This window comes from Gambusia affinis, linkage group LG06 (assembly GCF_019740435.1).
Source record: "Gambusia affinis linkage group LG06, SWU_Gaff_1.0, whole genome shotgun sequence".
NCBI classification, from domain to species: Eukaryota; Metazoa; Chordata; class Actinopteri; order Cyprinodontiformes; family Poeciliidae; genus Gambusia; species Gambusia affinis.
In genome coordinates, this window is record NC_057873.1 from 5,879,712 (window position 1) to 5,905,158 (window position 25,447).

The 25,447-nt window shown below is 37.2% G+C and overlaps 1 protein-coding gene across 13 annotated transcripts in view; it reads right to left on the reverse strand.

The window, feature by feature from the left end:
- The window catches only part of nectin1b (nectin cell adhesion molecule 1b), a 221,573-nt gene that overhangs the window by 21,250 nt on the left and 174,876 nt on the right, over window positions 1-25,447 (reverse strand). For 6 of the 13 annotated variants that reach the window (XM_044120468.1, XM_044120482.1, XM_044120483.1 and 3 more), the window contains exons 7-8: window positions 18,113-18,206; window positions 13,096-13,197 (exon numbers count right to left, since the gene is read on the reverse strand). In XM_044120468.1, the coding sequence (XP_043976403.1) occupies window positions 13,096-13,197; window positions 18,113-18,206 (196 nt within the window). Of the gene's footprint in view, window positions 1-829; window positions 1,018-13,095; window positions 13,198-18,112; window positions 18,207-25,447 lie in introns of all 13 variants that reach the window. The other 7 variants (XM_044120477.1, XM_044120476.1, XM_044120475.1 and 4 more) reach the window with 2 other exon arrangements.

Below are 25,447 nucleotides of genomic sequence, written 5' to 3' on the forward strand. Positions count from 1 at the left end.
AATCAAACATTTAGGTTCTCGTTGAAAAACACTTCCTGTGGCAGAAATACTCCACTTCACTTTTAACACAGTAGCCCCACTGGTGAAACAACATGTTTGCATTATGATGGTTTCTGTTTGGCTGAGAAAGAAATGCTGTTAGGAAAGGAAGATGGAGGGAGCTAAATATCTGGTATCACTGGAAGAAAAGCTGGTAGAGGCTTCAAAAAACCTAAAACTGTTCATTTTCCAGTAGGATAATGATCTGGTTAGTACAAGTAAGAAAGTTTTTGAGAAAAAATTTCAATAAACTCCCAATTATTAGCACAAAAAAGTACGGGTATTTGTTGATTTTGCGTGAATTTCCACGAAAATTGTCAAGAAACTGGAGGGACTGATTAATATAATTTGACAGTAAACAGATAAAAAGTGCATTGATTTGATTGATAATATAATATTCAAGCACAGTTTGTGTTTAGTCTAGAATCTAGAGGGCCACAGAAAAGGTTACGGTGGGCCGGATTTGGCCCACGAGCCTCGGGTTTGACACATGTGATTTAAATGATTGATTTATATGCTTGTTATGCTTTTGCCATTTAAGCTCCACAACGTCGTTCGCATAAATGATTCACGCCTTTCTACAGTTGTTCCTTTATGTTTTATAACAGCCTGAAAAAAAATTAATAAATATCGGCTTCTATCAAATTTTCTTTCTGCAAGAGGGGAAATCAAAAGGTGACCAGGACCAAAGAGGAAAGCAGAAAAGGGAACCTTGTGGATCACATAAAGGGGAGTCGATGCAAGTGAAAGAGGACATGAACGGAGGGTTGGAGTGCGTCAGTCTGTGTACCTGGAGGCCAAAGTCTGAGGGGGAAAGGCCTATAATGGCATGCGCTAGTGTGAGCTAGGCTGGATGGTTGCATACTCGACAAGGTCCCCAGGGCCAGTGTGAGCAGAACTTCGTGGGCTGGGAGACGAGGCCAAAGCTGCAGTATCCAGCTCCGCATACTGGACATCACAGTCCTTGTGGCCAGAGTTCTGGAGACAAGAGAGGTGAAAGGTGTGTGAGGAGTGAGGCAGCCAAAAAAAAAAAAAAAACGACAGAGTGAGAGAGACAGACACCCTGACAGAGAGAGACTGACAGAGAGCAATGTTGACTGAAGGTGGGAGTGGGGAATTTCAAAATGTGCCGGCCTGGAACATATACGAGAAAAGATGCCTGAAAATTATCAAAAGTGACAAGCCAAGAAGAAGATGAAGACATCACAGAGAAAACATAACACACAAATCAAAATGGAGTTATAACTAAAAGTGTTAGAGATGGAACAGGCTCTTTGTGTGCAATGACAATGTTGGATTTAGGCTCTATGTTTTCCTATGAAGAAAATAGAAAAGAGATGTTCGATTAAAGTGTTTTCATAAACACATAGAGCTGCGTCTGCACCCTAATGTGCATTTCTCAGAATGTATGCAGTGTTTAAAGTTGATGGCCATGTAAACAACATAAAAGAAACAAAAAATAAACCCTGGAACTAAACAAATGAAACAGACACTGGGTGCATGCAGCTTGAATGATTGAATTATGGTGAATGCATGTCCGCACAATCTTTCAAACCACAAGGACTGTAATTTATGCGTCCCGATCGCTACAGAATCCAAGAGGCCGTGCTTGTAACCGAGGCTGCTGTGCAAAACATGGAGACATGCCCAGAGGCAATTTAATGGACAGGCTGCTTCCTTTGATATTCTGCAATATCAGCATGCATGTAGACTCTTCAAGCAGCATCTAATCACTGATTGCTAAAAACAAGCTGGATGATTGATTAACGGAGTGAGTTGATGAACATCTGGTCAGTATATAACAATAAAACAGTTACTCTGATCACCGGTTTATAGAAAAGATGCTTACAAGTGAAATGAAGCCGATTCTAAAGGACGGAGCATTTCTTCATTGGAGTAACTGTGTAAAATTAAATAGCTTGTAAAAACAGAAATGTTGGGAATCGAGATAAATTTGTGTTTCTTGAGAGAAACGTTTACTGGTGAAACTGCAGTGTGTTTTAGGGGTGCACTAATCTATCAGTGCCGATTTCCTTAACTTTGGGAGATCAGTGATCAGCTGATACTTATATATGAAGCCGATCTTATTCACTGATCTTATCTACCTCAGTAAAGGCCTAAAAATTAACCCCTGACCTTTTCTGTCTGTCAGTCAGAGGGTTGACTGACAGACCGGATCACCACATTACATTTGCAGTTAACAATAGTCACCCCACTGTTGCCCACTTAGCGAGTCTCTTGCTATACTTGGCAAACTTTCAGACCAAAAAAAGGTATCAGTCAGAATCAGTCAGGCTTTTTAAAAATCGGTAATCTAGGATCAGCCAAAAAACTGCAATCGGTGCACCGCTAGTTTCTCTTCGTTGCCTCTTTTCTGAGATTCACCTTTAACAAAACCTTAATCAGGTGAAAGTGACGCGGTACAACACACCACCTCTAATGTGGCCGCAGCAGCATCATGCTGTGGGAACAGGGAAGCTTCTCAGAGTTGATTGGGTCCAGGACAAGCCTGGAAGAAAAGAATCATAAGCAGCACAACAACAGAGACCAGCGTGGTCACTCTAAACAGCCACAAGTAAAAATAAAATATGGTTTAGATTCATGAATAAAGTGCAAACCTTAATCCAACCAGGCTACGTGTTTGTTACCAGTAAGAGTAAACATAAATGAAAAGATGAAAAAGATAAAACTTAAACTTTAAATCGTTATTAATCCTGGATATTGTTGTTTTTGTCTGTAAAAGCAAAAATCACAACACAAATTCCCTTCATGTTGAAGAAACTACAACCTTAAACATACAACTGGAGCTACAGTGGAATAATTTAGAGCAAAACTAATGTTTTAAAACAGCAGTGAATATCTTGGCTAAAGTTATGTTTCAGTTGCCAACAGGGGTTAAAAATACCTCCACATTTCTGTGATTATTAAGTATTTACATCTTTGTTTTAGACCAAATAATTCAGTTCAGTTCAGATTTAGTTAAGTCCCAAATGAGCAATTAATGTTACAGCAAGAATATATTTATATTTATATATGCAGCTCTGGAAAAAAATTAAGAGACCACTTAAAATGTCCAGTTTCTCTGATTTTACTCTTCATAGGTTTATGTTTGAGTAAAATGAACATTGTTTTTTTATGATATGAACTACTGACAACATTTCTCCAAAATTCTAAGCAAAAATTTTGGATTTATCTGCAGAAAATGAGAAAAAAAGATGCAGTGCTTTCAGACCTCAAATAACGCAAAGAAAACAAGTTCGTATTCATTTAGAAACAACAGTACTGATGTTTTAACTCAGCAAAAGTTCATAAATCAATATCTGGTGGAAAAAAACACGAGGTTTTCACCGAGGTTGAGTGCTGTGGCCTCTTAGTTTCTTCCAGAGTTCTGTATAAAAAAACTACATTTTTGAATGTAGAAACTATCAAAAATTAAAATATTAAAATACAATAAAATGTGCCAAAACAGACATCAGATCTAAACTGATACATGTTAGGAAGAATGCAACAGTGTATGTGAGTAAAACACAAATATAATAATTCTGCAAAATGATATATTATTATTATGCATTTTTGGAACCAAATTGTGGACGTAATGTTTTTCAGGTGAATTTCAGGAAAGTTTCTCTCCTGCCCTCCTCACCCTTGTCTGCGTGTGCGTGAGTGTGTGTGTGTGTTCTGCAAGTGGAAACTGGCGTTCACTCCTGCTCAGCCAAAGAACATTTCCTCCCAGCATGTGACAGACTTTGTGAGAGGATAAGTTCTAATGCAGGACATATTTTTGAACCCCAAACTATTAATTCATAATGTATAAAACTTCCCAGATGGTTTATGTGCCTCAGGCGTTTTGAACAGCAGCAAATGTACAAACATAGTGGTGTGTGTGTGTGTCTGTGTTTTGACTTATTCTCCACTCCAAACCTGTTTTAGATGAGACCTGAACACACCTTAGCTTGGCAGGATGGCTTAAGACTGCAGTGTGTGCAGCTTCCAGTGTGTGAGAGAGTTTTATCATCGGCAGAACGGGGGGAAAACAACAGGTGACAGTAAACACTACTCACAAAAAGTTGGGGATGTTTGGCTTCAGGGTGAATATTCAAGATGAAACTAAAATGCTCTATGACCTTTACCAGTAAACTTAATGTGACTTTCTGTAAACTTTTGAATTGACATGTCCAACTTTTTCCACAACTCGTGTGCGGTCTCTCAGGTTTTGAAAATCAGCCAGCAAATTTTAAATCGTGGCGTGTGAACAAGAATAATTCACAACTTGCCTTTGAAACCTTGTAGCTGAAAAACTGCTCAAGATATTTGATAATAAATTTGGTTGGATATTTTGATTATGTCATTGGACAAAATGTTCCATAATTATTATACCGCATTTTGCAATATGTTCTGCTGCGTATGTAATAAAAATGTTAGATTTTGCGCAAATTATTGCAAAATACAGAGATTACTCTTTTTTAATGTAACAATTAATGTTACATTGTTACATTAATGTAGCCTTGATTTAGAGGAACTCAGTGTTTCGGTTGTTTTGCAGTTTTCTGAGACATCGTTGTCAAGCTGTAATTGATGCTAAACGTTAAATGATATTGACCTTTTTGCTGATGTTGGCTTTTGTTGGACATTGTGCATAAGATAATATAATTGCAGCATGATTTTATTTTTTTTTGCTGCATTTTCCATAAATTTGACCAGAAAGTCAAATATTCTGAACTTTTTGTGAGTAGTGTAGTAAACCAACCAAGCAAACCTGCAGATATATGCACTCAGTCTTATGTTTATAAAACTTTACTGTAGCAGTTTATGAATGTATGATTGTTTTTAACTAGGATGTGGAGAGTTTTTATTTTAAAATATGTAAAATTTTGGGGGTTAATGTGTGTTTTCTGTAATTTAAAAACCAGAAAAGTACACACAGGGTAATTTTTTTATTATTACTTTTATTATTTTCTTTAATTTTTCATTTAGGAGATGCTCAAAAGTCCCTGGAGTCACTTATATTGTCAACATCACATGATTTAACAGATTTCCTTTAGTAACTTGTTCACATTTGAGTGGAGGTAGGCCTGATTTCATTTTAAGAATTTTGTGAATCCATTGATCCAGACAACATAATTACAGTTACACCCCAAAAAATAATGCACATTTAAGATATAAATTATAAACTCATAAATTATGCATGAGCAGATGTTTGAAAAGCACCAACAGATGCATGTTTACTTGAGCCTGCAGAGGCCTGTTGGCTGCAAAGGGAGAGTTCTGCTGCTCAGCATAACATTTTCAGTGAAACTTACTGTAGTTCTTTTACAGTAAATTACAGTAACAATAACTGAGAGGACTACTCTGGATCTCTACAGAAGAGCAACAAGGACCTTTAGCAACACCCAGGCTAACTGGAACACAGAACGGTTTTATTTTGTTCTTTGAACATTCAGTCTTTCATGGAGCGTAAAGGTTTTTGAAATGTTGACACCCTTTTCAAATTCTCTAAATGGAGGCGGGGATTGTGTGCTGCTGCTACAGCTAAGCTGGTCACTAATAAAAAGCTTACAAAGTATCTACATCACATGATTTACTTTTGTTCTATAGGAAACTCCCACTTTATTATGTTATCCAGCCTTCAGGGTGACACAAAGCGTAACGCCATCGCTGCTACATTAATGACTATAGAAGGAAAAACAGGTTATCATAAGTTACATTCCAGTTACCTAGTAACACTGTTGCTAGGTGGAAAGGCCTTTTCACCAAAATTTTAAGAAAGATACCAGAAGCTTTTTATGAGGTCTTTTTTATGATAGTTCTCTGTTTTTAGATTCAACAGCTTTACATTCTGAGGCTTATTGTGTAAATAGCAGCACAGATGACAATAGGTATACAGTTTATCTCCGACTGAAGAATTCCGAGTTAGTTACATGTACTTGAGTTAAATTTGTCCAATTTTATTTATTTTATATGTTTTTAACATGACAGCTTAGTAAACCTAATATATTTACTTGTATAAACTTAATTTGATTACTTGGAATAAATGAACTATTTAAGGTTTTTTTTTAAAAGTTGGATCACATTTTCTTTTGCTTTCAGTGAATCCCCTTCATATTTCAGGCTGTGTGTCGTCAGCGTCATTCGGTGAGAGGAATGATGATTAAGTCAAAGTGTTCTGGATCAGAAAATATCAGAATTCACATTTTATCTTAAAGGTTTATAGGAAACATTGTTTTTATTTTGAATATAGACTTATTTCATAGCTAAAATGCATCCATCTTTGTTTAAACAAGGGCGTTGTTTCATTTGTTGTTTTTAAATTGATGTTTGTCCTTCAAAATAACAATAAAAAATAAATTGCGTTTGTCGCTTAAGGAAAAGTTCATGATTGAACTAATTAATCAGATTAACTGATGAATTTGTATAAGATCTTAGTGGAAAATCTACACTGGATGTGTAAATATGCAGAATTTTTATTTATCAGAAATTTACCTGAATTTCCAAACAATTGGACAGTAAAAGATATTTTTTTATTAAATTTTATTCTATGAAACACGTCATCCATTTAGTTTTTACACAATCGCCTTAATTAATCCCTATTTTGCGGAATACATAATTGTGAGTTTATTGCAAATTTTGCAAAAAAACAAAAAAAAAAAAACAAATATTGAATTGAAGTGACTTCCAACTCCCACATGCAGGTGGCAGTATTTCTTACTTTTATTCCACTAAATCTTTTTATTCCTTACTAAATCTAGCAAAAGTCTAGCTACATAAACTCCTTAAAGAATAAAAATGTTTGTCTCCAGTCTGTCTACTGGGATTTTTCTCTATTTTCTAAGAAAGAATCTTGTCAAATTCCTTGCAACTTTTTCTAAAGCAGCACCACAAAACCAGTGAATTTGATTGCAAAAACTCACAAAAACAAACATAAAAAATCTTGGAAGGACTGATAATAGTTGGAATGCTAAACTCACTTGAATATTCTGAGGAAAATTAACTGGATGTTACTTGAAACCATCCGAGCATCACGTAAAAAAAAACTAACAATGAATGGATATCTATGTAGAGTTGTACAGCAGAAAACAAATCTTCAGTTACTCTCAACACAAACATGACATTTTAAGTGGTTTAAAATGGTAAACAGTTTCAGGAATGTAATTTTTCTATTTTAAAAATGAAGACCCTGTTTAGAAATGAACAAAAACTCAGAGGGTAGAAGAAAGCTGTCCAGCCTATATGCAAAATATTCTGCAAATTGGACTGAGGAGAGGAACTCCACTATTATGGTACCTGTTGTATTCCCATTTGCACTGACAGGATTTTTATTTTCATCTGAGAACAAATTACATGGAAATGATCGAAGCTATTGCAGAATGTTATCTTAATAATTTAAATCTACTTTCCAATCTCACTCTTGCATATTTCCCCTGCACCAACACTCGGCACGCACCAGGCTTTTAAATATATGGAATATTTGTCATGACCAGAGTGCAATCAGGGGGAAAATTACAGCCACATCGCCTTCAAAACTCTCAGACACTGTTTTCCCCCCCGAGAGAAAATCATCATTAGTAACACTTGAAGCTCAGCAGTCAATGCGTGTCCCTCACAAATAGCGTTTTAAGAACCTCACTGATATCCTATTCATCTTAAGTGCAGCCCTAAACTACACTTTGAGTGGAATCTTATAGGTGATAAGGAATTAATCTTAAGAAAATCTACCCTCAGTTACTACGGATTACCTGAACTAAACACCCGTTCCCTTTGATCGCTGAAAATGAAGATGAGTACTGTACACAGAAAATCAAAACCCACTTGCTCAAGAAAATTAAATTACCTGATTTATTCTTGTGTGTTCTTTGAGAAGGTTGAGTCATATTTATAAAGCATCATCGGGAGGAAAGTGATATGGATGTTGTAGATGCAGGAAGCTCGGCCAGTGCAAAATGCATCTTTTAAATTTTCTCAGCTGATGTTCAAAAGCTTTATTAAAGGAAATACATTTTGCTGAAACACAAGCAATCAGGTTAAATAATTTATAAATAATGCATTTCAAAAATAACACAAACAGATAAAACATTGCCTTTAATTGCAAAACTTAAATGAACTTGTAAACCTGAGAGGCAAAGCTGCAGGATAATTAAAATAAATAAATGGTTCAAGGTTCGAGATTAAAGTCTCAGTTTAAGAGTCATTATGCAGCTCAGTAAAAATTACACCCACAACTGTTTATACATGAATGAATAAATAATCAAGTCCAAGAGTAAAACTATTTTTTTTTTTGTTTTTACGGCAGAGAGTGGAGGATGAGTTCATTCTCACAGCCGGAGGGAAGAAGCTGCTCCTAAGTTTGTCAATACAGCAGCAGCAGAATGAACAAGCTGTGCCTGGAAAGTCTTTATTATATTAGCATCCACTGTGTTTTCCACAAACACCTCCATTCACTCACTGGCATTACTGATTTTCCTCCAGGGGAAGCGTTGCATGTAAAAATGCTGCTCAACTTCCAGTGTTATTTACTTTATGTTTCCTATTTCTTTTATTCAAAAGAGAAATGCACAAAATGTGACATTCAAGCTCTGCAACTTGACGATTTGTCACATTGACTACAACTACAACACCAAGCAGGAAGATTTAAGATGATGTCCAGCAACAGATATTTCCAATACTTTACTTTTTGACCTAAAAACATGCATAAAAAAAGGGGGGGGGGGGGAAATCTGGTAGATAAGAAAGGCTCTAAAATGAAAGGAGTACAGAAGAAAATGAAAACTGAATCTAAACTCAAACAGGCTATTCCGCAGCTGGTCAAACATTTATGAAGATTAGACCTACAAAGTTCAAAAACTACTAAGAAATCTAAAAGTTTTATATTCAGAAATTCAAAAGTCAAAATGCTTTAAAGGCTGCTTTGACTGTGAATGTTGCTGGGCTGCAGAGGCAGGGCCTCTCTCAATGCGTCATTGCTGCTACGGGCGGATAGCAGCAGAAAGTCAATCATCTTAAATTTCTTAAGATATCCCAATGGTTTGGTGAACAGAAAGTAGGAGATTCAAAAGATTTTTACTTGCCCTGAACTGAAGGATCTAAGGGTGTAATTCACACCAGTTCTGTCCAGTTCGCTTTAATCAAACTCCAGTTCATTTGTTTTTTGGTTCTCATGCAGACCAAAAAAAAACAAAAACAAACAAACTCTGGTCTGCCTACAAATGTAATTAGGTCTCGGTTTGGTTGAAGTAAAATCTGGTCGGTTTAATTCATATGTGAACGCCAAAGGCAGGAAGACTACGGAATTCTGGGTAAATACAACTAAAACCTAAAACAACACACAAGTCAGAAGTCCTACAACCACTAACATTCAATGCCACTCCATTTTTGTTTACATTTTGTGAAGAGGGAAGTTGCCTCTTCTTCAGAGGTTTTCATGTTGTTTCCTTCAGTGGTTATTGATGCAGCGCCCCCACAGGCGAGGAGGGGAACAGGTTTTTTTTTTTAAAGGGTCTGGTTTGTTTGACACAGAGCAGTTTGTTGAAATGTAACTGCTGAAAATGTATCAGATGTAGTAACTTGAGTGAAAACCCCCCGAGAGACTGACCAGGAAGACTCCTGCTGGTCCTGGACCCAAAATAAACCCTTACAGCTACTGATGCTCACTGCAGCCCGGGAAAGAGAAACTCTTTCCCATTTTGACTTTCCAACAAAGCACCAAACATTGGACAAAGAAAAATCGCAGAAAGTGACAAGAAAAAGATTAATCTCGACAAGGGCAATGGGCTTTGACTAGGCCTGTCACAATAACAAATTTTACTGGACGATAAATTGTCCACAGGAGTTATTGCAATAAATGATAACATTGTTTTGAGACTATTTTCAAGTCATATAATGGCAACGACATAACAATAATAATAATAATAATAATAATAATAATAATAATAATAATAATAATAATAATAATAATAATAATGCACAAACACATTCTCTAAGATCAATACACTTTAAATTTAACACTGGAATTGGAAGACATTCTAAATATCAAAAATAAATAAACAAACAACAGAAATAACAAATGAAATGAATAATAAAGTTTCTATAAACAAAACTTCAAAATAAAGGCTAGTTGAGACCAAAGACTGGAGACTTTTGTCACCCAGTTTTTGGTGGAAAGAGAGAGAAAAAAGAGATTTATTGATTTATTGCTTATTTGCATTTCTTTATTTTTCGAAACTGATGTTCCATAAATACAAACTCAAACTCATTGCCTAGTGCAACTATTATGCAGCTACTCTAACTTGAAATGTGTTTTTATGTCTCTCTGGTGCAGTAAACTGACTTGGACTGTAAACAGACACTTTGGTAAATTAACTAAATTGAATATTCATCTTAAAAACAAGAACCAACTTTTATTCAAACCTTTGTGTTTATGCCTACTTTCTTCCAGCTTCAGTTTAAAATTCACTTACCAGAGCCGGGGTTATTATTACAGATGTGTTATGAAAAGATAAAAAATTAAGAAGTCACACAGAATATAATCAGATTTGAAAAAAAAGAAAAAAGAAAAAAAAGCCCAAAAACTGGAGGCATAAAACGGAACGCAGTTGACAGCTTAGTTCTCTTGTAAATTATTGATTTTGCTTTTACGTTTCTTTTTTTAAAAATCATTATGCGACTTTAAAACTCAGGCTTGAAAAGAAAGATTCTCGTTTAGTGTTGGAGCAAAACAGCTTCCCAACCTGAAAGGAGAAAATATTGCATGAATGATTTAGGGGAACCAACACTGGAATGATTTCTGAATTCACATCCACAAAAACAATTTTACCCGTTTTGCTCCTGCAGTTCAGTTTATTTCATTAGTATGTAAGGTGGTTTGTTTTCAGCATCAGTATTCTATAGTTTTACAAACTGATGATTTCTTAACGAGAGGCAATTGGTGCATTCAGAAAGGGAGATTCTAGAATCTTAAACTTGTCTGCAACTTAAAGCTCTGCTTTTTTTGTGGTTGCAAATTTATTCCCGCCCATTGAATTTTTACTATTTTGTCACGATAAAAACCACAAGCTTTAATGCATTTTGTTGGGATTTTTTGTTGTTGTGACCAGACATGCAAACATGTCTGGAGAATCATCCATTCTCCATGCTGAGTTCTTGGTGTATGAGATTACAGAAGAGTCAGTGAGATGAATTCATGAATTTCATTTAATACCGAACTACAGCTGGTCCATTTCACATGCCACCTTTAAGAAGAGGTTCCCATTCCCTTTGTTACCCTCTCTCTGAGCGGGTAACAAAGGGCAATGCCCTCTTTGTCATCCCTTACCCCAGCGCTCATTTGCATTTCCTAACATGTCACATGGTCCTAACATGGTTTAGCTTAGCTTTAGCTTAGCAGCTAGCTAACAGAGATAGAAGGAAAACACAGAATTATTTATTCTCAACACATGATTCATGCATAGTAATAGTAATGTGCATGTGGCTAGCTATAGGAGCTAACAGGCACTCTATAAGCCAGTGATTTACATATCGATGTTCTAGACCAGGGGTGTCAAACTCAAGACCCGTGGGCCAAATCTGGCTCACTGTAGCTTTTTATGGACCCTCTAGATGCTAGACTAAACATTAAGTATGCTTAAATATTGTGTTTTCAATCAAATCAATGCAGTTTTTATTTGTTTACTGCCAAATTATGTCAATCAGTTCTTCCAGTTTCTTGAGAATTATTGTGGAAAATCATCAAATCCCCAAACCTTTTTGCGCTAATAATTGGGAGTTTATTGGTGATTTTTTGAAAAAAATTGTCAAAAACTTTCTAACTTGCACTAAACAGCAGCCTCAGCCTTAATTGATGTCAGATTATAGTCCGTGATCTGCATAGCGAGTAATAAAAAGTACAAACATCGTAAATATTTCCAAATTGGTACCACAAACATTTGGATTTTTATTGCAAAAAAAAAAAAGAAACACAAAATCCTGGAGGAACTGAAAAGATATTCAATAATATTATTTAAGTTTAAGAACAGTTTTTGAACAGATTTTATCAATATATTCTGGCACAACTTGATTTGGGAAACACTGGGGTAACTTTTACGCAACCTTTTGATTTTTTTTCTAAATAGGTTTAGAAAATATGTTTGGTTTTCCTTCCACCCCACAGTTACGTGCAGCTTTTTACTGATCTATCTCATAAAATTCCCCCAGAATATGTTAAATCATGTGGTTGAAATGTGAAAAAATTTGCAAAAGTTTAAGAGGTAGAAACTGTGGGGACAATTACATGTCAAAATGCAGTTTTAGAACATCTGAAAATACACACAACATCTGGGTCTTATTGCCTTCAGTTTATGTACAAGCAGTTCATACATTCCCATCCACTGCAACAACAGATGTTTGTTAGCATTATGACGTCTCTACAGCCAGAATCAGTAATTATAATTCAAAGAAAGAGGCTTGTGTTAACTACCATATGTTTGCTCCAGAAAGCGTCCAGAAAAAAGCTCTTAGCAAGCACACACAGGCGTAAACAGACACGTGTATTTTGTAGAAGCAAAGCAAGAAACTGTTCGTCATCTGAGCCACTGAGAGAGATTCACTCAAGTCTGCAGAAGCACACATGAAGCCAAACAATTAATAATGGAGGTGATTGCCTATAGGCCGCCATTCTGCAACGTATCTGCACATGCTAACAGGGCAAAACCCACAGGAAATTACAAAGGATTACATGGAGTGAAAGAGAGGTGAGGCAGGAGGCTCAGAGTAGCGAGGTCAGAACAAAAGATGATGCAGAGAGAGAAAGAGACGATGTTGCCACGTTTACGCCAAAGATGAGAGAAGCTGATGGAGATGATGAGGTAAGAAGCTTAGACAAAACCCCCTGCGGACTCACCGGCCAGCGTTCGCTTTTAATACCAAGCAAGCAAAAAAATACAAGCTCCTTAGTGACTTTGTAGAGGCTTTTAACATCGTAAACCAATTACCAACTCCAAGCATAATGATGACAAAAGGTCACCCTTTTGTCTAAAATCGACACCTAATCGCAACAACCCAGCGGTTCCTGTGAAAATCAGCTCTCACCGGTTTATCAGTGAAGGGGGTCGACTCAGAGGGCGCCATGTCGTAGTACGGGGGCTGGAGAGGCAGCTTCTGCATTTCCTCATCTTTGTCAAGATGAACCACCTGCAAAAAACAGCAAGAGGTCAGCATGACAAGAGCTCCTCATGCAATTAGTCCTCCAACTTTTTACTGGATGTACAGTAGCTGAAAGAAACAAGACAGCAAGAAAAGAACATGTTAAATTAACCATTTCTGACTTATTTTGCTCATATGCAACTTTTCTCTCTTTTTTTTGTGGTTCTAATGAGAAGAAACTGGCATCGCTAATTTAAGATCTGACAAGGATTACAGCTTGACAGTATATTAAACTTTCGGTTGCAGGGATGAACTCTTTCACCAGCTATTTTGTCAAATTAGCGACTTCCATATCAGAGAAACGCATGATGCAAATCTCTGAAATAGCAGAGCAGCAACATAAAAGCTGAAAGAAAACGGAACAACATAGCTACAGGGATTTTATTTCATGCCTTAAGGTGGGATTCGATTGGCAAACACGGATAGAAACAACTGACCGTTGGCTGACACAGTTTATATCGCTTTGTAAAAGTATTTAAGCCTCTTGCACCGTAATATTTCGTCATGTCAAAACCACAAACCTCAAACAAAATCTATGCTTTTCAAAAATGTTGAATCTCCAAAGTCACACAAGAATAAAAACAAGAAGGTCTTCTTGTCAAATGAGATCAAGATGCACTTTTTTGGACTACAAACGTTTGCCTGAAGCTGGATATTAATCTTAAAAAAAAAAAAAAAGTGTCAGGATCATGACGTGGGAAGTTAAATTGGAGGAAGAATTGATGGAAGTTGCAAAGGTTTCATAAAAAATTTGTTGGAGGATTTAAGACTCCAACCAATCTGATTCAGTGCGAATTATTTTGTGCCAATACTCAGATCATGTTTCTTACTTTATTCATAAGAAGAATAAAAAGAGTGCAAACCCTCCTTCCGTTTCGCATTTACTACCTTTATCGTGTTGATCTGACATATAGACACCCCAAATACATCTTACGTTGTGGTTGTAATGTGAAAGAATGGTAATTAAATATTTTTGTTTGTCACTCTCTAACTCTAACTAGTGAGCTGATCTTTTTAACTTTGACGCAATTAAATAAATAGAAACAATTTTTAATTGGGCGTTAAAACAGCAATGTTTAAATCAACAAGCGTGTATCACTCTGGAAGTATCGCCTTTCCTGAAAATAATTTTTTTTCCAAGAAAAATAAGAAGAAACAATAGGGGCCGCAGTTACGAGGAATATGAATCCCAAGGCTTCATTTTCCCTGCTAAGCTTGTAAAACTGTGACACATTTAGTACTGTTGCAGAATGTTATGGCCGAAAACGTACAGCTAACAAGAAGCATAATGTCTGCACTGACACGACCCCACTGTGTGTTTCTAATGGATAAATATCCACCTGCAGGGTGAAGGCTTTTAAGGGGCTTTTAAGGGGCTTTTAAGGGTTTTTAAGGTTGTTTGCTCACAATAAGCACTCAACACACAGAGATGTTAACTGGTGTTTGTTTCACTTTGCAATAAAAAGTAAGAAAGAAAAAGTGACTGAAAGTTATCAAAGTACCCAAAAACAATGAAAAGCGTTTCATCTGCGCAACAATGTGCTGTTCAATTTATGGGATCAAAAGGCTGCCCACTGCCGTTTGGTTCACTTTTTCCTTCCAGTCAGCAGTAGCAGTTGAACTCCAGTCAATACACTCTTGGGTACTGTGAACCCATTTATGTCAAAAGGTGAAGAATTTAATGCCTCAGTGGACATACAGAGAGCTGAGCACTGGACTTTAGATGTAATAAAATGGCAGAAAGACTTATTCGAACAGAAAGAAAAAATATGCTCCAGCCTTGTCGGTGGTTGTTCTCTATTTGGCTCTCAGAGCAACAAACATTCAGGCTAGCTGGATGGTTTCTGTGCCTGGTATACATATTTCATTTAGGGTCAGCTGCACAGAAGGCTCTCGTGCTGGAGCATGTTGCCTTCCTAGCATATTCGTGGTATTATTAAGGCACTGCAGAGGTGAGAATAAGAGCTTTCGTCGATGTACTTCATCTCCTCCCGCCTGCTTTGTCTAGTCTGTTTTTCCTGAATGGTTGGTTTTGCCAGGGGCGCAGTAGTTGTTGCGTTTAGTCTGCTTGATCATAAATGTTTGAGCTGCTTCCAGTCGGCTGCAGAGGGACTCTGGGGACATTTGGCAGTGCTGAAAAATTGTCTCACATGCCTCACAGATGAACAAATGCAAAAAAAAAAAAAGAGGGAAAAATCGACTTTATAAACATTTTCGTCATCTGTACAGAGATTTTAGCTGCCCAACTTTTAGTTTCTAAACATTTGCACAGCATAAACACAAAACCTTACAAAGTATTTTTGGTCTAGTTTCTAGTGCAAATATCTTAGTACACTATAAATAAGACTAACAAACAAGTCACATTTCCACAAGATGTAAAAGCTACTTTTAAGTAAATGATTTCTTCATTTTTTTTATGTTAGAAGTGAAATAATCTGCAAGTGGAGCCAGTACTTTTATCAACACTCAAGAATTACTGACTTAAAACAAGATAGTATGTACTGCTGTAAAGTTATTTTTGCATAAGTTTTGTCTTCTTTCAAGATATTTGAGTTAGAGAAACAACTTCAACTAAATTCAACATTGTTTTATTAAATTTTAGATGTTCAGCAACAAACTACACACAGAAAAGTCTATGAAAAAACATTAAGTAATCTGAGTGAGAATTGATTGAAAAAAAAAAGAGTCACACTTCCTAAAAGAAAGGCAGATAATTCCTAAATATTAGGAATTAAAGAAGGACAGAATATGTTTCACTCTTTCTTCAGAAAGGCTTGTTGAATCTTATGAACTGCCTGTGCTGGTTGTTCATATTCGTTCCTTTCTTGAATTGCTGTCAGGGGCCGCAGAAAATCTTTCCTAGAGCAGCAAATGGCCCCCGGGGCAGCAGTTTGGACGCTGCTGCTCTAAAGCCTTCAGTTTCATATTTTAGAATATACAGCAGAAGACAGTTTTTCTTCCTTTCTTTTTAAAAAGAAATTCCCTGAGTCCCAGCAACATTAACACATTAAAACACATGACAGCTGAAGGGAATAATCTTGGCTCCCCACATTTATATGGATTTTGTTTTGACGTCTATCCGCCCACGTGAAACATTGTTGTCTGCCACTTCCTGAAAACACTTTGCTGTTCGGTTGTGACTCCTTGCATCGGAGCCATGCAAGCATGGACTGTCTGAAAAGGTGGGGACACGAGAAAAACTAAAAAAAAGATATGAATCACAGTGAATTACTTGATAAAGTTTTGCTAAGGCAAAACCTGTAGAAGTTCAAAAAGTAGAGAGAGCAATAATTAGAGCTGTGTCATTACAAGTTGCCTGGTGGCTGTGCTGATTATCTCTGTGTCATTTAAGGAGGCTGCTCATCATGATGACTGACAGGCTTTCAGGCAGGAACTCGCCAGCTATGTGGATGAATGAAGCTAGAGTTCAAACAATCCCTTAATATTTTGGGACGGCGTGAAATCGACGTTTTCTATGATAAAATCAGGCCGCTGCTACTATGTGAGATGCTGCTGTGCAGAATCAGTTCTTGGAAAAAAGCAACGCCTGGATTTATTGTAGATTTTCAAAACTATACAGACTTAAAAATATGCATAAACTGCATGATTATTTCAATGTTTTTAAAAAGACTTTGTGGAGAGTTTTTGAATTGTTAAGGAAGAATTGTTTCCAAAAGAACTGATGTGTGTCAGGCATGTTTTAGATTTGACCACAATAAATTTAGATAACGATGCACTGATTTATTGGTGCCTTTTACCTTAATTTTGGGAGATCAGTGATCGGCTGATTTTTGCAGGCGAAGCCGATTTTATCAATCTCAGAAAAGGTTTAAAAATCAACCGCCGGTTTGGCTCGCAGACCGGCCCAGCAGGTCATGTCTTCATGTTTGCAGTTAACAACAAGCACCCCCGTATTGCCAATTCAGCAACTTCCTTGCTAAATTGAGCAACATTTCAGCCAACAACAATTGGTATCGGCCAAAATCGGAACTGGCAGGTCAGGTTTTTTAAACAGATCGGTAATTGTCCAGAAAACTGCGATCGGTGCATCCCTAAATTCAAACAAGCTTGGCGTCAAAATGAAGAAATAATTGAGCTAATTAGATAAGATGTTTTGGTGCGAGAACACCTGAAACAACTTTCTAGCACTGAAATTAGCTGCTGCTGGTTTTGTATTAATGATGTAATGTCATGATGCTGCCACTATGTCACGATCAGAGGCAGAATCGCTGCTTCAAAACAACCGAGTCAAACAATGAAGTAATTTTTGAAGGACCTGTTGACCTACTGAGGATGTGATTCACTCATTTGATTCAAATGCATTGGACCATCTGAAAGTTGCTTGAAGCCTGGATTTGAAGAGCCGTAGTTTATATCAAAACAAATTCATGTTTTAAACTGGCCCATTGAAAACCTCACAGTTCAGATATTGTCTACTCAGTTTAACTGTGGTTTAGTTACTGTATAAAGAAATGTCAGAATAAATATCCATCTCCAGATGTGCACAGCTGGTAGAAACATGAATGCCTGTTTGTACACGAATATATTCTCCATTTTCAAATTATGGTCTACTTTGTGTTGGTCTGTAAAATACATTGAAGATGCTGTAGGTTTGTCAAAGTGGGGTCCCGTTTCACAGGAGAACATTTTAAGCACCAGCCTGTGAGGATTTGAACAAAAGGCACTTTGAGAATACTTCACAGGAAATTGAGGGTAACCCTGGGAAAAGGAATTCAGCTAAAGTCTAGTTGATACATATTAAAACCTTTTTCAGGAAAACACAAAAGGCAGAGGCTCAACGCTAGTTCGTTTTATTCTCATTTAAAGATAAATGCCTGGTTTTTAAACGGGTCCAAGCTGCAAATGTTCATTTTAAAGTTGGGCTGATAATTAAAAGTCTTACCTGGATGTCGTCGGAGGTCAAGTGTCCCTTCATGTCGCTGTTCTTCTTTTTGGGTGGCGGGGGAGCTGGTTTGTGGGCGGGTGGGAGGTCAGTCCTGTTAAGAGATCGAAAAGACAACATGACACTCAGCACAGTCAGGGTGGGCTGCTCTTCACGTCCCTCACCTTCTACAGCACTCTATAATGAGAAGTCCTGCCTGCACTTGCCTTTTTCACTCTTTCCTTGGATTTTGATAGCTCTCGTGTTGGTGGCTTTGTTGCAGCGGCAGCCATCCCTGCCCTTGCAAAGGCTCTCGCTGGAGAGACACTGTGCTAATGAGAGTGGGCTGTAATTGGACACTGAGGTGAGGAGATAGGGATGGAGGGGGTATAGAGGGCAGGGAGAAGGGCATGTGTGAGTCAAGTCCTCAGGGTTGGACTGAACCTCATCCAGAGTGCCACGTGGACAAACACCCTGCCTACTGTGCAGTGACCATTTGTTTGACATGCCGTTCAGAGCTGTGACACAAAGAGCTCAGCGGGCGCTTTTACCTGAATCACCGGCACTAACGCCCTTCATCCTAATGCACTCAACCCGCCCCTCCGAGGCCACACCGGGGAACACAAACCCGCAAGACCTCAAAGCTACATTTGGAGCAAAATATTTACATACAACATGTTGTTTCTCACTGTCTGGTGTCAAGTCAAACAAAACTTTTCCTTTTTTATGTCAGTCAAGATTACCAAATTACTCATGTCTGTATTTTCCAGCCACACAGTGCCTTATTAAAGCACAGTCAAGTAACTATGCTACCTTCAGTTGTTATAAATATGCTGCATGTATCAAACACATGACATAAAAGAAAGTTAACACTTTGAAATTGGGCTTCTGTGTCTTTCCGACATCATCGCAACAATCCTCCTGTATTGACCCTTTATCATTGTTCTTAGGAGCGCTGCAGTAAAATGAATGGTCTGAATGGTTTGCTGGAAATGTGGTCTATTCCTCTAGACAGAACTGGTGCAAATGTTTGGGTTTGCCCACGGTCATTACGGTTAGGACATCTGGACATTTTGTACCCAAGGATGAAAAAGGCTTCTGGAGATTTGTTTGAGTTCCTTTGAATTTCCCATGATGCCACACAAGAAATCAATGTTTTTGAGGTGCTACCATAAAATTATTAAGAATGACAACAATTGTGTCTCAATTTTATTTAATCAAATATTGAGAAATCAACAGGTATTTACCAGATTGCTTAAGTGCACAGTAACCCTAACGTATGAGAAACTCTGTTTTTGAAAAAAAGTAATAAAAATTATCCCTTCATTTTTCTGGCCTGTAGATTTGTAATTCTGACAGATAAAACAGAAAAAGTTTAGTCTGATTCAGAGTCAGACAGTGAAAAAAACCCAAACAAAAACAAAACACGGTTCCATCTCTTTCTAGGCTCCATGTATAAATATCTTGTTTAACATTGTAGGTCACATCCTCTTAATTTCTCTTTAAGTAAATCAACAATAAAAATGTTGTGTCGTGATCTAAGAGAAAATTAGATTTGTGAACCTGATGGACAGCCATAATTGAAAGCTTTATGTTGAACTGATCTGAGGAGAATTTAGATAATTATTTCCGACAGAAAGGTTTGCCGCCTCGCAACAGTTACAAAGAAAACCTCTTCCCTCCAACATGCCGGCAGTCGGATGTCATCTGTCGTACTCTGACATGATATCAGCAGTGATCAAAGATAATGAAGTGCAGCACGGATACTAAGCTGTGTACCTACACGCATTATCTCCACCTCCTCCCGCCTCCCATTCGCACTGGTTCACGTCCTTATTGAATAACATGACCTTTCCGCAAGGCCATGCTGGCGTTTTAATGTGCAGAAAATTTGTGCATGAGTGCACCTCTTAACTCTTTCTTTCACGCTCATTATTTCCGGTCCGTATCACCTTGTCTCCAGACGGGGCTGCAGTGCCCCTGCCAGATTCATGTGGCACCATACTCAGCCAGCCTGCCTGCAGCACTGAGGCACAGCTATCACGCAGAAAAACAGCATTCAGCATATTACCTCCTCGACAAGCCAGAACCTACAATTTTCTCTGAGATAGATAAATATCAGGCTTACAGAAATCCATTCTGCACAGGTACAGCACAGTGCTCATTAAAAGTATTTTATTTCACTGCTTATGACAGACTCAATACCAGGGAAAATTCAAACGGGGTTTCACGGCGAACATCGTGATACTTCGAAGAATACATTGCAACCCCTCTCTCTGTGCATCTGCGTTTCCATCACGAATGTGCACAAAATGTTGTCGATATGCAGCGAATGGCGCAAAAATATAATTTTGTAATTGCTGTGTTTCCATTAAATAAGAAATGCAATTAAAACAGAAGCTGCACCATCCTCCTCCTGCTACTTCCTATCATCGTCTTTGTGTCGTCCGCTAGTAGTAACATCTGGTTATTTATCACACCTGTGTTTCGACTGCGATTTAGCAAAATACACACATTTTGATGTAGTTGAAAATTTTTTTTTGTTTTTTTCAAAAATTGGCATGTTACGATTAAACTAATTTATTTTCATAATTCCAGTTTGCGCAATAATATGCTCAATAGAAACACAGCTACTGAGGCATGACAGAGAATATAGATGTTTCACTTATCTTGGCACAGTTTTTATTGTATTTCCACACCAGAACCAGAGGCTGGTAGCAGCCCACGTTATCCACATATCTAAATATATCAATACAAATAAAAATATATGCCCTGTACATGTCCAGGGTGACCCTGCCTCTCGCCAAGAACATTAGCTGGACATGGGCAGCAGGACCTCCCACTAGAAAATGGATGGATGGATAAACATATAAATAAACTTCTTTGCAAAAATTGGAATAAAAGATGGAATGACAAAAGGTTTCACCCTTTCTTATTCCGTCTTTTTGCATAGATGTTAAGTTATCTGCATATCTAAAAATGTCAATACAAGTACTTTTATGAATAAACCTCTATGTAAAAAGACTGAATAAAAAAAGTGTAGAACAGGAGGTGCAAAAATGCAGAGAGAGCCAAGAAAAATGTGAAAACCTGTCAGCTCTTTGAAAGCAATCGTGCCTACCTTCATTAGGGCAAATAAATGCTGTCTGGCCTCATCCTAATTAAAGCCATATAAAAAGATTTCTTGATACCAAGGGATAATAAAAGAAGCATCTAATGACAAGTGCCCTCTCAAGACGATACTGTTGGTGTTGTTTACAGATGTATGTCTGAACTTTTGAATGGTAAAGTTTGAAATAATCTGAAAGTGGAAAAATGATTATTTACCACATCAGTGATGAACCAATGATCCTGACAGGGCAAAGAAGAATAAATAAAATCAAGAAATAGTCCAAGAGTGAAGGACCGCACTTCAGCAAGACCTTGAATTACCAAGTATAATTTATTAAAGGCAAACGACAAGCAATGCACTCAACTGTCAGCCGAAGAAACTCTTAACTGGTTTCAGAGGAAGAAAATAAAGCTGATCCAGTCAACCATATGAGTTCAATCCAATTAAAAATCTATGAAAAAACCCCCTGAAGATCTGAATGCAAAGAAGAGGTTTCAAGATTTAATCAGTTTGAATGAAAAAATATAAATATAAAGATGATCGACAAAGGATTATATTGTAATAAAAGAATAAATAAAGCGTTCAACACTACCGTATCTTCCGGACTATAGAGCGCACCTCATTACAAGCCGCAGTTTATTTTTAAAATAACCGCACACATACATACACCGGGCTATAAGTCGCTGGTATCTCCGCTGCTCTTTGTTTATGGGCTGGGCCCTGAATTCATCTGCTATACAGGACATCTCCAATGCTGAACCATGGGCTCGTATAAGAACTTCTTCGTGTTGTTTCCTTGATGAGGGAGTATGAGTCTGCAAACATTTCTCCGTCGTGCCTGCTGCTAGCATGAGCTTGTTCTAAATGAAAATCAGCACTTTCTTTCAGTGATTCATTTCCTGCTAAAGAGCCCCCTGGTGGTTGGAGAAAAATCCACAGAAAAGCCGCACCGGGATGAAAGCAGCATGGTTTAAAGCGTGGGGAAAAAAGTAGCGGCTTATAGTCCAAACAATATGGTATTTACTGGTGTTATTCTATTAGTCATAACTTGAGTTGTGGACAAAGTTGTGTTGATCTTTTTCAAAGTGTTGATTACTTGGGTTGTTAACGACATCTGGTGAGAATCTCATGGAAATACCCTCAGAAGAAATACAGTGACTGAGAAAAACATCGATGGGTTCCTTACTGTTCTCCCCTGCTGTAAAATCAAGACGTGCAGTCTCTCTAATCCAGACACATTTCTCGCTCTGACTCGTGAAATAATAAAACCGTGGTGTCCGCAGGTGTGGACAAATTCATTCAAACAAGGTGAATCCTGCAATATTTATGAACGCAAATTTCCATTTCAGACACTATTTTTTTTCCCTGAGATCTTGTGGAAACTCCGTTTCAATGCAAGGGAGTTAGGACAAATATGCAGTTTGCAGGGGCCCCCCCACATGTAGAGTGGTTTATTAAATTTGACCAAACACCAGGATATTGACTCATCTCATGACTGCATCCCTACAGCAGTCACATCGGCCGCGACATACCTCCCATTCTCGATTGAATCCTGCAACATTTGTTACCATGTTACACACAGGCAGCAGCAGCAGCAGCAGCAGTGCGTAGCACAGGATGCTGCTCCCGTTTGACACGTTGCTTGGGAGGAGGGAGCAGAAAGCAGCAACAGTGTTTGATGAAGTGGTGTGTGTGTGTGTACAGAGAGTGCAAATACGTAGTAAGACTGGAGCACAGGCGAGCAGATGCCAAGACAAACACACAGCCTCTGTTTCCTATGCAAGTAAACTTCAGGCTTCTAGATGTACACTGCTTGATTACCTTAACATATTTGTATAATCAATATAGCCATAGAAAAAGAGACATGATGCAAAGCAAACTGCATTTTAGGAAACATTATGTTCTCTCTTTTTTTTTTTTTTCTTTTTTTAAAAAGTTAATCTACTGCATGTTTATATCAATTCATCAAACTTTGTTTTTGTAGCTCATGTTTCACAAAGCAAAGTCTTTTTTAAAAAAAATTAGTGGAAGTGTTAACATCGACTTTGCATTATCATGATCCACAGTATTCATCAAATAAATTAAATCATATTTTACCATAATTTTACCCTGTTCCATGTTTGGTGTCTCAGTCTTTGATTGGTTCATTTATATTCTGTAATTTGAGTAAATTAAAGCCATGCCAGTAAAACAAAGTTGAAATAATAGTTGAAACTACTGTGTTTACCTATCGAGGTAAACAATAGAATAAAATCAGGGTCTCCATCAAGCCACTGGCTTAACTTGACTTCTTATATGTGTTTATAGTCACTATGTTTTATTGTGTTTGTATATATTTTATTTTTCAATCTTTTCTATTTTATAATCGTATTGTATTTTATGATTGTGTACAGCACTTTGGTCCTGTCAGTGTATAAAGTGCTTCATAAATAAAGTTGGTATGGTAAAGTAGTTACAGTGAGAAGTACAATATAAATATGATAACACAATAATCACATCCCTTTTTCATGTACAAAGTTTTACGCATAATTAACTAGGTCTGCTTCGAAACAATCAAATTGTCCATGAGTCCTATTAAAACATAAACATGTGAGCATTAGCCTAGCAGTTCACCAAACTTCTCCACATGAAAACATCAGCAGATTAGATTTGTTGAGTTTTAACAGCAAGTTTGGAAAAAGCCATTAATGCTTTTGGTGATGTCAGAAGATAATAACTTTCTTAATGTAGCAACATTTCTTACAGGATCTCCAGTTCCGACTAATTGGAGGCGTCATTGTCCTGAAACGTACTGCTCAGTTTTTCTTCTAAACCCCCGAGTCGGTCATGACAGGTGGCGGCTCGTACCTATCCAGGACATTCTGGAGATTGTTTTCTATCAAAAGGGGAGTTTTTCCTTTCCATTGTCCCTACAGGAATGCTCAGCATGAGGGATTGCTGCTGTAAAGTCAACGTCACAATGCAATTGTTCACTGGTTTTCAGGAGGAGGGGATGCTGCAAGTTAAGCTAATTTAAATAATAAACTCAACCTAATGCACTGTTTCACACGCAAGATAAATTAGAATGGAAATACGATTGAGTTAAAATGACTATTTTTGTAATGACACTGTGAAATTCTGCCTTATAAATAAATCAAATTGCATTGAATTAAACATTTTTGTTTCTAAGTGACTCAGATTGGTATCAGTAACAAGAATATATTATTGGCACATCCCTCATAGAAACTATATAACATTGTGAAACCATATTTTGTTCCTATTTTTCTGCTCAGTTATCATATAGTAGTGAATATTCACACACGATGCTGCATATGCAAACTGTGAAGTGAGGATATGTGAACACAGAAATAATTACATAAGGCCTTATAGGTATACATTTTTACTCATTAATTACTTGCTTTAGTTTAGAGGGTAAAAAAAAGCTTAGCAGAGTGCATTTATTAAGTCTTTTGGAAAATGCTTTCTTCACAGGCAGTCCCTCATAAAATGTCTAATAGGTACAGTGTGTTGGTAGATCCAGCATGGGGGCTTTAAAGTAGTGAGATTTCTCAGAGGAAGTAGATTAAGCTTAAACTTAAGTAACCTGGTTTCACATATCTGCATAATTTCATGTCTTTCCATCAGAAATAATTGGACCATGCTCCCTGTTAAACTGGATATTATTTTTTATTTTAGATTTTTATACAACTAGCTTTCAATAACTGAAAAAAAAACAACAATTACTAGATTTTTTTCCCCCTTTAAACCCAAATGGTTTATTTAATGTTTGACCCTGAATTCTAAGTTACAAAGAGATCCAGAATTTGTTCAACATTTTGGCCTAAATATGTTGTAATTTTCCAATAAACTAAAAAAAAAATAAAAAAAAAATAGCTGTTTCTGATATGTCTGTTATGCTTTTGGGAGGTCGCAAAAGGTTTTGAATCCCAGCCTGTGGAGTTTTTATGTTCACACCATGCATGCATGAATTTTTTTCTTGGTCTTCCTCCCACATTTCAGAAGGATGATCACTCTAAACTTCTGCTAGGTGTGAGTTTGTGGTTGCACAGTGGTTTGTCCTTTGTGACTCATGTCATGTGACGGACTGGCAGCTAGAATAGCTTGAAAAGTTGTTTTATACCAAACTGGCAATTTGAAGATACAGCTTCATTCATAGGGGGAAAAAAAAAACAAATACAAGAGTTTTTAAAAATGTAAAGTATCGTGCTCTTATATATGAGAACTTCAATATATTAGAATTTAGA